This window comes from Diplotaxodon limnothrissa, linkage group LG3, assembly GCF_057381915.1.
Source record: "Diplotaxodon limnothrissa isolate DT_005_m linkage group LG3, D_limnothrissa_male_GT1.1, whole genome shotgun sequence".
Lineage (NCBI taxonomy): Eukaryota > Metazoa > Chordata > Actinopteri > Cichliformes > Cichlidae > Diplotaxodon > Diplotaxodon limnothrissa.
This window is the reverse complement of record NC_140598.1, coordinates 31,324,856-31,339,070: the sequence shown is the minus strand read 5'-3', so window position 1 is coordinate 31,339,070 and position 14,215 is coordinate 31,324,856. Positions and strand designations below refer to the sequence as shown.

At 39.7% G+C, this 14,215-nt stretch overlaps 1 protein-coding gene across 1 annotated transcript; it reads left to right on the top strand.

Moving 5' to 3' along the window:
• Positions 1 to 120: 120 nt before the first annotated feature.
• Positions 121 to 12,507, top strand: LOC146635361 (alpha-tectorin-like). The gene is made up of 17 exons (XM_085350530.1): positions 121 to 166; positions 3,654 to 3,745; positions 4,034 to 4,258; positions 4,935 to 5,009; positions 5,158 to 5,263; positions 5,394 to 5,523; positions 5,657 to 5,894; positions 6,059 to 6,209; positions 6,334 to 6,421; positions 6,528 to 6,590; positions 6,778 to 6,977; positions 8,020 to 8,151; positions 8,245 to 8,432; positions 8,593 to 8,741; positions 10,195 to 10,440; positions 10,554 to 10,716; positions 12,415 to 12,507. Exons 1-17 carry the CDS (start codon positions 121 to 123, stop codon positions 12,505 to 12,507), a joined length of 2,385 nt encoding a protein of 794 aa, XP_085206656.1.
• Positions 12,508 to 14,215: the final 1,708 nt, after the last annotated feature.

Sequence of the window (14,215 nt, the reverse complement as noted above, 5' to 3'; positions counted from 1 at the left end):
GTACAGTAATAACTCCAAGTGTTACCATTTGATGTTTGTGCTACTTTCTGTCCAATCACAGACGTCCAACTGTGTTTTTTTTTCTTTCAGGTCTTTGTCAGGCGATTGGTTCCCTCCAACATGCTGTGCCCACTGCTCTTCCTGTCTGCATTCATTGTACTGGCAGGTAAGCATGCACCGCAGCTACTTTAAAAGTATCCTTACTAGACTTGAGTATTTGGTGATTAGTATTCAGGAACTGATAATCAGAGACTGAGGAACAAAGACCAAATGACCTGAAGTGAGGAGGGACAGTGAAGGCCATTTGAAGTGCTGATAATCTGACAAACATGGACAGATTTTCCTGGGATCCTTGCTTTCATATCTTTATTTTAGAATAAACAATCATACAAACAAACAAGCATTTTTAAAGAGTTCAAGGGATGTAGATCTCTGTCATCTGCCCATCCATCAATCTGATGGTTCATTAATTACATTCAACACGACTCCCTGAACTCTTTCAAACCCCCTGTCTTGTCTTTTAGTTTCTATGTTTTTCTCGTGGAAGGTTTGGCGCGTTTGACAATGCTATGGTCTTTTTTGCATTGAAAACACTGAGCTTTACTAACATTTTGCTCACATTTAACATGTTTGTGTCCTTAAAGGTCCAAACACAGTAAATATAGTTTTGGGTCTATGTGGAAGAAATTATTTCCTGTTTTCTGTTCACATTCAATTTAACTCACTCATCTTAAACTTTTCACGTAATAACTGAACATTTCAAGTCCTGTTTTTTGTTAATATTGAGTTATTTTCGTGGCATTTTGAACTAATAAGACTCAGACAAATTATAACCCCTAGTCCTGATCCTAAACTTGAGTTACTAAATTGAAATTTAAAGACAATAAACCAAAAGTGTAACTTGCAGATAACTGACAGCATTTTTTTCAGTGGCAGAAACAAGCTTCCATATTTACTGGATGCAGGAAGATAAAACTGTACCATGGGGAAAATATGGATCGCTACACACAAAAATAGCAGTGTGTGTGTGAAGAGAAAGGCACTGTAGAGAAATATATAGTACTAAAAGTTTATACTTCAAGCACTTCAGTTAGTAAAACTGAAAAATGTTTAACAAGGTCACCAATACAAATATCTGCTCTCTTTTAGAATAATATATTAATGCTTATAAAACAGAAAAGATGTGTTAAGATATCTGCAGCCAGCCAGGAGAAAATCAGCAAATAAAGTTGAGAATCTTTTTTTTTTTCTTAACTGATACTCAGAGAAATACAAAAACATTAGATGTCATTGAAAAAGTTTAGACCCTCCTTACCCGCCATCAGACGCGTTACTGTAATCTGATTACTTTTTTCAAGTAACGAGTAAAGTAAGGGATTACTATTGCAAAAACGGTAATTAGATTACCGTTACTTTCCCGTATAGGAACGCTGCGTTACTGCCTTACTAAAACCGTGATTTTTTTGCGAGAATGTGTCATGACAGTGACGTAAGCGAGCGCGACGTTGGTGACAACAGCTGTGTGCAGATCAACAATGGATCATATATCGATTGTGGGAGAGAGTATGAGCGTGCAGCGTTTAAAGCGTGGAAGTACTGACCTTACTTTGAGTTTGATTCCATAAAAAGTGACAAAAACATTAGCGTCCGTTGTGCGTGGGAAGAAAACTTCTTTTTACAGCAAAAAAACCCCCCTAAACTTCCAAGCAAGCACCGAGTGCGCTACCACGTAATGGGAAACTCACAGAGAAACTCGCAGATTCTTCAACTGACCGCTGCGGCTCACCTGCACCAGGGTAAACCTCCGCCTACCCCCAGTCCTGCTTTACAGGTGAAAATAGAGCAACAGGACCGCTAGTCTTTGACTTTATTTATTTTCTGCTGTGTTTTACTTGCATCTATTTGAAAGACTGAGTGTAAACACAAAAAAATATTTTATTTTATGTGCTGGAATGTGCAGAAAATAGGTTTAAATGTTAAACTAATTTCTTCAAGTCAGAGAATGGTGCATATAATTTAAGTTTTGCTTGATGCATAAAGTTAAAAGATTAAAACTGATAAAACAAGTTTAAAAAAAGAGACTTTTCCATTTGATTACATTTTGTATGATGGATTATGCAGAAAAAGTAGAATTGGGCTGAAAGATCTATCGCTTTATCACCAATTCAGGTTGTAAATCGTGTTTTAAAAAGTAACTAAGTAACTAAGTAATTAATTACTTTTGAAAATAAGTAATCAGTAAAGTAACGGCATTATTTTTTGGGGAGGTAATCAGTAATTAGTTACTGATTACTTTTTTCAAGTAACTTGACCAACACTGCTCGCCATACAGAGGTCCGAGGGATCTCCCAGAAATGGCCAAGCTCATTTCTGGAGAATAGGTGACTGATTTCATACCTGCTGATCTCTTACCCAGTGCAGGTTAGGTTTGCAGTATTAGTTACCATCATGATATGCCCCAGTCACACTTTCACAGGACAGGAAACCCAGCGTAAATAAGATTGAATCCACACTTTTAAGCTTAAATTTCAAAACTTACATTTAACTACTGATTTTATCTACTGTTCTGTTTTTATCTGTTTTGATTTTATATACTGTTTTGTTTGTTTGTTTGTTTGTTTGTTTGTTTGTTTGTTTGTTTTATTAGTTTCAGGTTGGCCATTCTTGTATTTTGCTCGTTTGTGTTGTTGTGTTTGCACATCTCTGTTGCTTGTGGGGCTCGCACACAAGAATTTCACTCGCATGTGCTGTGCCAGTGTGCCTGCACATGTGATGTGACAATAAAAAGTGATTTGATTTGATTTGTTAATTAGTTAGTTAGTTTATTTGCTTGTTTTAATCAATTTTAAATCATGCTTTTTATTTTTTTTTTGTTTCTAATGTCTCTGTAAAGCACTTTGAATCACCTTGTTGTTGAATTGTGCTATACAAATAAACTTGCCTTGCCTTGCCTTGCCTTGAATCCTGCTTCGTAGTGGACCTCCAGTCTTTGCATTTGGAGTTTTTTCCCTGTCCATATCTGTCTGTTACTGGTTTTTCAGCTTCACCCTGATTATCTGTGAGTCCCTGTCATGTATTTCATACATTTTGTTTTACTTTGTTTTAGCCTCACTGGCACTCTGAATGTTATCAACTCATCATATTCAGATCAAAACAGCTCTCATTCTCTTTTCCAAACACTGCATAGCTGATCTATACAATGCAATATCTGAAGTTACAACATAGTAACATTTCTGTACTTTAGTGTTTAGGCCTGTCGTGAGAGTACATGTTAATGTACTACCGTAACATAGATAAGACTTCATAAGTCCCCATATATCCATCAACCCTATTTCTTTAGCAAAATAATTTGAATAGTTGTTTTACACCAGCTATGAGACTGATCATGACCTATCCGGCTGTCCATCGCTGCATCGAGTATGCTCTGCTATTACAAATGAGAGTGTAAAGTGAGTAAGTAATAAAAACGTTAAGTCTACTATACCCATCCATATAAGTTCCCCAAGTTTAACTTGTAATCTACCCTCCTTTTCCAAGATTTTGGCAACTTGTACGAATACTTTGTTTCTACAAACGCGTGAATGTGAACCTTTGTTTGTCCTAACAGCTAACAAGCTGCAGCTCACACCTCTCACGTGTGTCTGTGTCTTCAGGTGCTCAGCAACAGTCAGTCAGTGAGTCTTCAGTGTTGGACATCAGCTCATGTCCCATCACATATTATGGACAGAAGTACGGGAAGCTCTATGTGAGTAGGATGAAGCCTGATGTTTTAGCAGAGCTTTATGTGTTGTTGCTGTTTAATCTCCACCTGTAGCAGAGATGATGTTTGCAGACTGAGTGAAGAGTTCAGAGATCAGCGTCTTATTAATGTCCTCTGCAGTGATGCTGAGTATGTAACCATCACCTGATGCAGCTTCCTGAAGAAGAGCGAGAGCTCTGACTGAAACCTGAGCACCAACAGTTCAGCTGTACATGACAGAAAAACCCACAAAATATTTTGCTATTTGATTTGTTGTGTCTCTGATTTTTACAGGCGAACTTCACAAGAGAAGAGATTGCGTTCTGTTTTGACAAGTTTTACAACCCTGGGAATAAAGGCGACTGCATCATAGGGAGCTCACCTGACAAAAGGAGAGCAGTTCTTTCTATAGTTCAAGCAGATTCTTTTCTTGAACGTTGGATTAGAAATAAAACACAAACAATTCAGAACAGTTTGAGATGCAGTGTGCAAATAATCATGCCGATCCGCAGTTTAACGGTGAGTCCTGCTCTGTATCACAAAGCCTGAAGGGTGTGCCTAAAATTAATAGTTTCAATCAACACTGAAAACAAACATAAAATGAAAAATGTTTCTTTTTATTTTTTATTTTTTAAAGGGACATTGTAGACTAATTAACATGAGTATGTAAGATGCAGCCGTACAGGCTAGTTTTCACCTGAAGGGTGAAGGAAAACCAAAGATGCAAAGGCATCTAAGCGTAGACAGGAGACAGGACCAACGCATGTGAATGGTAAAAGTAATGCATAATCATAACCAAACAAACTAAACATCAAAAGCAACTATTAAAGATTGAAAACAGAGGCACTTTAAGACAATACAGACCATGAAAACAGAGACTTGCATGGATATCACTTCAGTATATGACAACATGTTGGATTATGATCGTGTTTGTTTAAAAATCACTTTTTCTGCTATTTTTGTTGCTAGCAGAAGGATTGGTCTGATGATTGGTTATATAATCACCTGATTTAAAAACATGTGTGATGACTGTAGTTTTTATAGCATATGGAAACACTCCATTATGAAATTCAAAATGTTTTAGCAATGCAGCTCAACAGGCCCAATGTTAATGTTGTGAACCTGAGCTTTTCTAAACACTTTCAGATGAAACTTCTTCACAGTGACTGAATCTTTCCTGTTAACCTGTTTACAGATGATCTTAAACCTATTCAACTTTGGGACAGAAGCAGCTCTGAGTTTGGAAGCACATGGCACTGGTTTAGTGGCGGTGAGTCTGTGTGTATATGAACAATAACACTTTGACGTAATATGTTAAATACTTTATATTTAATGCCAACATTTGTGTCTGTTTTCAGCTTGATGTCAGTTCTTTCTGCTCTGTGATTATAACATTAGCTGTGTTTGTTTCTGTTTAGCTCCAAACTCGGGTCAGTGATGTCGTAATCGACACATTAGCGGTTAATAACGTTCTTAACAAGTATCATAATTATACCATAGATATCAGTGGATGCAGACACTCAGGTTAGTGAATCTTAAACTCCTACCGTGACTTTGGGATTATGTAATTCTGAAAGATTTGATTGTTACTGTTTTATTTGCACTTACAGTTGGAAAACTGTTGAACTAAAGTGAAGCCTCTATCTCTTCCCAGGTACTGTGTATAAACCTGGTACTGTGGTCAACTCTGACCCACAAATCTGCTCCAATGTCACCTGTTCTGAGACTGCAACCCTCCAGACCTCTGGTTGTGGTCCATTGGAGTATTGTCAAGGCAACGGCATGTAAATATTTTCTCTTCATATTTTGTTACTAAAAGGTTCTACAGTGAAATAACTTAAGAAATAGAGGGTCCCCTGCGGTAACCTTCTTTGGCAGCAACTCATGGTGATGTTTGTGGTTGGTTGCCTTTGTTAGCTGCAGGTTGGCCTCCACCTGCACTGTGACCGGCCCCACTGTCATCGACGTCCACGGCCATATGAACTCCATCCAGGATCGCTGTGCGTACTCTCTGTTCTCGACTCCGTTACTCCCAGATTTCCTTGTTCTGGGGAACTTCAGGGACAGACGTCGTAAAGATGTGAGCTTTTTGGACAGTGTGACGCTGCGTGTGGACGGGCATGACATTCACCTGGAACAAGGTGGGAGAGTTCAGGTAAGCGACCTACAGCCACAGTTCATGTGTCAGAGTGGAGTCTGATCCAAAGTCCTCCCTCATCCTCTGCTGAACTCAGTGGTTGTTGCTGTGAAATCAGCCTGTTTGTGTGTTTGACATGTTTCACTCAGTGTTTCCACCACTTTGTCTCTGCTGTGATGCAGCTGGACGACTCCACACTGACCCTCAGCAGCTCATCTCAGCTGGTTCACGGTGTGCAGCTCTCTAAGGACCAAACTGGAGTCACTGCCGAACTCACCAAACTCAGCATCTCTGTCTTCTTTGATGGCGACACCGCACAGATCGTCTTAAAAGGTACAGAAAATAAAGTTTAACTCATGTAATGTAAACTGTAAACTGTGCTGTTATTTATTCTTCTGTGTTTGTCCAGTTTGAATATTGATGCTGATCTGACTCATTCTGTCCTGATCCTGTGCAGGACCTGCTGGTTCATCTGTGGAGGGTCTGTGTGGAAACTCCAGCAGGTCTCTGAGTGACCTGAGGCTCTCTGAGTACAGCTCCACCAGGTAAGACCGCATCACAAGCTCAGAGTCCCTCTGACTGCTGCTGCTGATGTTGCAGATATTCTGTTTTTATAAAGGAGCCTGAACTTTGTTGTTTGTCGCCCCCTAGCTGTGAGATGCAGTACAGTGAGCCTGCTGACAGCACGATCAACTGCACCAGTGTGACTGAACGGTGAGCAGACTGATCCACAAGGCAGGATCTGTTTACCCTTTGACGTAATAAAAAACATGTGTGTTGATCTGTCTTGTAAATTACATGGTACATCACATGTGACTGTAGCATAGATGGAAGATAAACACAACTGATTACAGATTATTATTTTATTGTCTTCAATTTTGTTTCTCTATCTGTGGTACAGCTGTAATCTCCTGAAGGAGGCGCCCTTCTCCTCCTGTAACACTGACATCGACCCAGAGCCCTACATAACCGCCTGCACCGACACTTTGTGTAAATATCCTGCGGTGAGCGGACTCAACTGTCAGTTCCTGAAGGCCTACGCCAGAGCCTGCAGTCAACACAACCACGCTCTGGATGGCTGGACATCAAAGACCGGCTGCTGTAAGATGTTAATAAGACCTTAATAAGACGTCAGATTGTCACTGATTTCTAGAATCGATTCAATTCTGATTCGATTTGATTTGAATCGGGGAAATTTGGCCTCAGACAGTCAGAAATATTATAATTCAGATCATGCATCGGTACATTTCTATATTTTTATATCCATAAAAAGAAAGCTGACACTTGCGAGACTTTATCAAATATTGAAGATACTTATTATCTAGACGGAGGAATAATCACACGTGGGGCATCGGCTTTCATGGGAACATTCACACCAAAAGGTGACTTTGTTTATTGAACTCTCGCGTATACTCCGCAGCATAACAGGAAGCATCCTTTCAAAATAAAATCACAACAGATGACAATGAGGGCATACCTATTAACTAGCTCAACAAAACTGTTCTTGAAGTAGACTGAGAGAGAGAGAGAGAGAGAGAGAGCTGTGCATGAAGTGTGATTGTATCGTGGTGGAAGCAAAACAGCAAAAGTCAGAGGAAATTCACGTCGATGTTTATCAAATGTGAAGCGTAGTTTGCTGCTTCTTTTGCTGCTGGTTCAGTGAATTTTGGTTGGAGAGAGAAACCTGCAGCTTCGGAATCTAGCGCAAAAAAGCGTGGACCCGCCGAAACATCAGAATCAGCGAGCTGTCGGCTTTCAGCCCCAGTCCGTGCCGTCGGGTGAGAAAGGCAACATCTCACTGATTCTGATCCTGATCCGCGGGTCCGCGCTTTGTGTTTACGTCTTTGTGCAGAATCCGTGTACCTGCTCTCATTTACTGTTTTAGCTGTTTGGTGGTTGTTGAAATTTTGTGAGGTTTAACCTGAGATTCTGGCTTTTTGGGCAAAATAAATTTAGATTAAAAAATCGATTCAGGATTTTAATGAATCGATATCACGTTATCCAAGCTAGAATCGATTTTAATCGATAAATCACTAATCAAAACCCACCCCTATTAATAAGCTCTCCTTTGTTAAAGAACTGAACTGTGGATTTTTAGAGCTCCCATGTTTTCAGGATAATACATCAGTGTGTTCCTCTGTAGCCTCTGAGGCCTTCTGTCAGGACAGGACCTGCAGCGATCACGAGTTCTGTGGTGAGAAGACGGTCAGTGGTGACACTCGCTGCTTTTGTCGGGCCATTTTTGCCTCCAAGTACCAAGAAAACAACTCTTTGGGTACGACAGCTGTGACATCACCATGACAACAGGGCTGAATAATGTAGGAAAGCTTCTAACTGTGATTTTTCTGACTGATATTGTGACGTTCAGGTGATGCAACGGTCTGCAAGGAGAACTCTGCTTCACTAACTCTGGTCGGTTGTCTCCTGGAGGACAAAGACATCAATTACTCTGCTTTACAGCTCAACGACCCGACCTGCAGGGGTCGGGTGGACAAGCTCACCCACATGGTGACCTTCAGCTTCAACAGCAGCAAGAGATGTGGGACGGTGGTCACGGTGGGTTTCATCTCCTGCTGTTTAAGCTTTGATCTCTGTGAATTCTAAAATTTTTGGTCATCTGAAGTTTATACCAGTCAGTCAACATCTTAAACAGTATCAGATGTTAAAGATGAAACAATGAAGAACTTGCTTAGTATCTGATTATGTGACCCTGCAGACCAACAACAGCTACATCATCTATAAGAACACCATCAGGAGCCAGAATTACTCTGACGTCATCACTCGCAAAGACCAAGTCCAGATCGACTTCTCCTGTGTTTACAGTCAGCCAAGCATCCACACTGCAACCTTCAGAATCAGAGACTGGTTTGTAGTGGCTGCTAGGTATTGTTTGAATATTTGTTAAAATGTGGGCATTGCTAACAGTGCAAGTATTTTAAGATGTTGGGATTAGGGCTGCTCGATTATGGCAAAAATGATAATCACGATTATTTTCACTGAAATTGAGATCTCGATTATTTGACGATATTTATTTAACCCTTACGACCTACTATAGAACCAAGTCCGCCAGAGCTTATATTATTTTTTTACATGTTGTAGTGCCATTTGTGGGAGCATTTCAAGTTGCTATACAACTATTATAGCCCATATTTTAATAATATGTATGCATTAAGTCCATAGTAACTACATTAATTGCAAAAAAGTGCAATAAACTACAAAAAAATTGAAAATCATTTTTGTTTTTTTTACATATATTTCTACTTGGAGAAATTTAAGAGGTTTATCCCTCAAAACTTTAAATACAAAAAGTTGCAAAAAATAGTTTACAACAACAGGAAATTTATTTTGAGTGTCTTCATAGTTTTATTTTGGAGATACACCAATTTTTATATACTGCAGGAAAAACGAAAAAACAATCCTATGATGCAAATTTGCAAAGAAAACAGCATGTGCATCAAAATAAACTATTTCCAGCAGTGCAATTCGAGTTCTAAGCATCCCAGAAACTATTCAGAAAAGTCAAACATGACTTATAAAAACACCAGTGTAGGCTTTTAAGGCCTACAAGTAAAAAAAACTACATTTCCGCGAAAATGACGTCATTTCCGGTTTCGGGCAGGAAATGGCGGACATGCGATAGTTCACGCTGACGTCTGTTTCACTGTGGGAAGTGTTACGAACAGCTGATCGGATCGGCAAAGCGTGTTTCTGGAATATTATGTTTTTGTTCCTGCAAGAGCTTTTTATGCAATTTTTGCAAAGCTTTATGTGGAAGGAAACCGTGACCGATGACAAGCTGATGGCATAAGATGTAAGTACAACTCCTCTGGTTTCATATGCAAAAAAAACTTATTGCGCTAGCTTACACGGCTCAGGGTTCTTCAGGGATTTAAAAATAGTTACACAAAACGGAGCGTGCTGCTCTGACCGGATTTAAAGGGTTAACAATGACTTTAAAAAATAATATAAAATAGTGTGCAACACCACTGAAGTTTGTTCTTCTTTTTTTTTTTACCTCTCTTTTCAACCAACGGCAGTCACTCTCCTCTCCAAATAACTTCTGCTTAGCTTTCCGAGCTTCCCTCGTGTCCTCTTAATCAGCGGTCTCCACCCTTTTTTGCGCCACGGACCGGTTTATGCCCGACAATATTTTCACGGACCAGCCTTTAAGGGTAAATGAGGGAGGGGCTAATAATCGGCTCAGTCATTTTTAATGATCGTTGAAAGCCCAGATCGTAATTGTGATTAAAATTCGATTAATTGAGCAGCCCTAGTTGGGATTGTTGTTAACAACAGTGTAAATGTGTGCATTCTGCAGGTCCGTTGCACAGCGCATCACATCTGGAGCTTGGAATTACACTCTGACTATCAAGGCCTACACTGATGCCGGCCGCACACAACTTGTGGAGTGGAACAGTGAATTGCAGTTGAACGAGAAAATCTGGATGGTGTTGAAGACCGATGGCTTGGATGGAAGCATGGTCAGTGTGGTGACCGACTCCTGCTGGGCAACTGACAAGGCATCACCCACCAGCAGTCCAAGACATGATCTGATCATTAACGGGTGAGAGAAACTCAGAGGTGGTGGTTGCTCGCTGCTGCTCAGAGATTAATTCAACTCCTTTTGATCACTATTATGGACTCCTGAACAAAGTTTATTTTCCTGCTTATGATCAGCTGTGCAAACCCTGCTGACCCGACGGTGCAGGTGGAGGAAAACGGACTGGCAACCTCCACTTACTTCTCCTTCAACATGTTCCGGTTCACTGGGGGCTCTAGTGACATCTTCCTTCACTGCCAACTCCACCTGTGTCCCAAACAGGGGAACAACTGCATCCCGGTACGCAAATGTTCATAGAAAGATATACCAAATCTGGCCATCTTTTCTGATTTCATGAGACATTGCTCTGCACATAGACATTTCTCTTCAGTGTGCAAATGTTCAAGCACTGAAGCGCATTATTTACTGTTCCTTATCCATAGTGTCTTTTGCTATTGATGTCCAAATAGCTTCTAGATGTCCACAGAGAATTGGTTTGCATAAAACGAGCTGTCTTTGAATACATTAAATCTCAAATCTGCTCAACAGAACTGAAGTCTGACCTTTCGCTTCGCCATTTCATCAGGTCCAGAACGTCACATTCTTTTTTCTTGGTCAAATAGTGTCTGCACAGCTTTGACTTATGATTGGGGTCAATGTCTTGTTGGTATATGAACCCACGACTAATCAGCTCCGGTCCAGAAGAGACTCCATAATGCACTAAAATGTTGTGGTAGACTTTCTTGTCCATGACACCATAGATTTTTTTTTCCTAATTTGCCCGAGCTGTTAGATATGGGTGCAGTGCATCAAGCATTAACCCTTTAAAGGCGGTCGGAGCAGCAACGCTCCGTTTTGCGTAACTATTTTTAAATCCCTGTAGAACCGGAACCATGTAAGCTAGCACAATAATTTTGTTTTGCATATGAAACCGGAGGGGTTGTACTTACATCTTATGCCATCAGCTTGTGCTAGGTCACGGTTTCCTTCCACATATAGCTTTGCAAAAATTGCATAAAAAGTGCTTGCAGGAACAAAAATGTAATACACTTTGCCAATCCGATCAGCTTTTCGTAACACTTCCTACACTGAAATAGACGTCAGCGCGAACGATCGCATGTCCGCCATTACCTGCCCGAAACCGGAAGTGACGTCATTTTCGCGGAAAATGTAGTTTTTTACTTGTAGGCCTTAAAAGCCTATACTGGTGTTTTTAAAAGTCATGTTTGACTTTATGCTTTTCTGAATAGTTTCTGTGATGCTTAGAACTCAAATTGCGCTGCTTTAAATAGTTTATTTTGATGCACATGCTGTTTTCTTTGCAAATTTGCATTATAGGATTGTTTTTCAATTTTTCTGCAGTATATAAAAATTGGTGTATCTCAAAAATAAAACTATGAAGACACTCAAATTAAATTTCCTGTGGTTGTAAACTATTTTTGCAACTTTTTTGTATTTAAAGTTTTGAGGGATAAACCTCTTAAATTTCTCCAAGTAGAAATATATGTAAAAAAACAAAACAAAAACGATGTTCAATTTTTCTGTAGTTTATTGCACTTTTTTGCAATTTATGTGGTTAATATGGATTTAATGCATAAATATTATTAAAATTTGGGCTATAACAGTTGTATTGATGTATAGCAACTTGAAATGCTCCCAAAAATGGCACTACAGCATGTAAAAATATAAAGTAAGCTTTGGCGGCCTTGGTTCTATGGTAGGTCTTAAAGGGTTAAAAGGTTCTTCAGCTTTTGAAAATGCTGTTTCTGATGCTGTTCATTGTTATCACCGGAATTCATCATTTTTAAAAGATGAATCGACCCATATATAATAGATGCTGATCGACTTTCAGAGACTACTATCATCAGATTCAATAAAAATGTTATAATTGGAGGGTTTTGACACAAAAGATGAAATGTTTGCTGTCAGTGGCTTCAGTCCTAAATGAATGGATCACTCTTGGTTTTGTAAAGCCTGGACTTTGTCTTTAACTTCCAGACGTGTAACACACCTGCTCGGGTACGCAGATCTGCCAGTTTGACATATGAACCTGAAGCTCCAGCCTTCATCAGCGTGTCCTGGACTTATTAGGTAAGGTACAATCGGCTTTTGTGATTTACCATCATATATGTTATGTGGTGATTGCTGAAGAGAACAGTGAAGTTTAAGTAAGAAATTCAGAAAGAGGAAAAATGCCTGAGGAAACCTCACTGGTGGAGGTGGAAAGAGACATTACAGATATGTTAGCAATTTTTACTGGAGTTAAGTTTTCTGCCCACCTAAACTGATGGGTTTGTATTTCCAACTTTGCCTGATAAGCTGTTGAGTGAATAAAATGTCCTAGTTTATACAGTGGTTCAAAAAGGTGTTTCCCCCCTTCCTGATTTGCTATTTCCTTTGTAGATTTGTCACACTTAAATGTTTCAGATCATCAAAAGAATTTAAATTTAAAATTTTAAGAGGAAAAAACCTACATGGCCCTGTGTGAAAAAGTGATCGCTCCCTTAAACCTTATAACTGGTCGGGCCAAACTTAGCAACAACAGCTGAAACGAAGCGTTTACCATAAATGGCAGTCTGTCTTGTACAGTGCTGTGAATGAATTTCGGCCCGCTCATTTTTGCAGAATTGTTGTAATTTAGCCACATTGGAGGATTTTCAAGCCTAAACCACCTTTTTGAGGTCATGCTACAGCATCTCAATCAGATTCAGGTCAGGAATTTGACTTTGGCCACTCCAAAGTTTTCATTTTGTTTTTCTTAAGCCATTGAGGTGGACTTGCTGTTGTGCTTTGGATGATTGTCCTCCTGCAGAACCCAAGTGAGAATATACGGCCATCTGTTCGTGATCTCAGCTTGAGGTCAAGAATCGTTCTTTTGTGACCTCCTGGATGAGTTGCTGATGCACTCTTGCAGTAATTTTGGTAGGCTGGCCTGTGAAAGTTCATCACTGTTCGAGGTTTTGTCCATATGTGGATAATGGCTCTCACCGTGGTTCACTGAAGTCCCAAAACCTTACAAATGGCCTTCTAACCCTTTCCAGACTGAGAGATGTCACCTACTTTGTTTATCAGCCGTTTCTTTGGATCGTGGTATGTTGTTTTGCTTTTTGAGATCTCTTAGCTTGCTTCAGTTTGTTAGAAAATTTCTATTTAATTACAAATACTTTTTCATACAGGGCCATGTTATCTTTGTCTAATATTTAAATTTGTTTGATGATCTGAAACACTTAAGAGTGACAAATACACAAAAAATAGGAAATTAGGAAGGGGGCAAACACTTTTTCACACCACTGTACGTCACCTGACAGTCCAGCATCAGGGCAGAGGTCATCCTCAAACACAGATGATTCCAACAGAAGAACTGGGATATGATTTGTGAAAAGGAGCCAAGGTCTGTGACAGAAAGAACAGCAGTCACAGTTTACTCTGGTTGTCTTCTCAGGTGGTTTCCACGGTGACTTTGATGGACTGACTGACCAACCGAGTGCTGACCTAATGTGACAGTGTTCGCAGAGACAAGAGACATGCTGCTTTTATCCATCTCCTTTATACTTGTACTATTTCTGCTAAAGGATGGAAAAATAAAGCGTGTGGTAACCAGTCTGTGTTTTTCCAGAATTTCATTACTTCTACTTTTTGGCTCTGAAACTGTTCAGCTTGAACTCCAGTCTTTTCAGCTTTAATGAATATTTCCTGCAATACATTCAGAGGCTTTGAAAAGCTGACGGGCTTAGAAAAATGAAAAGATGTGCACTAATATTAGTGTTACAGACACCACCCATTCATTCCACATTTAAAC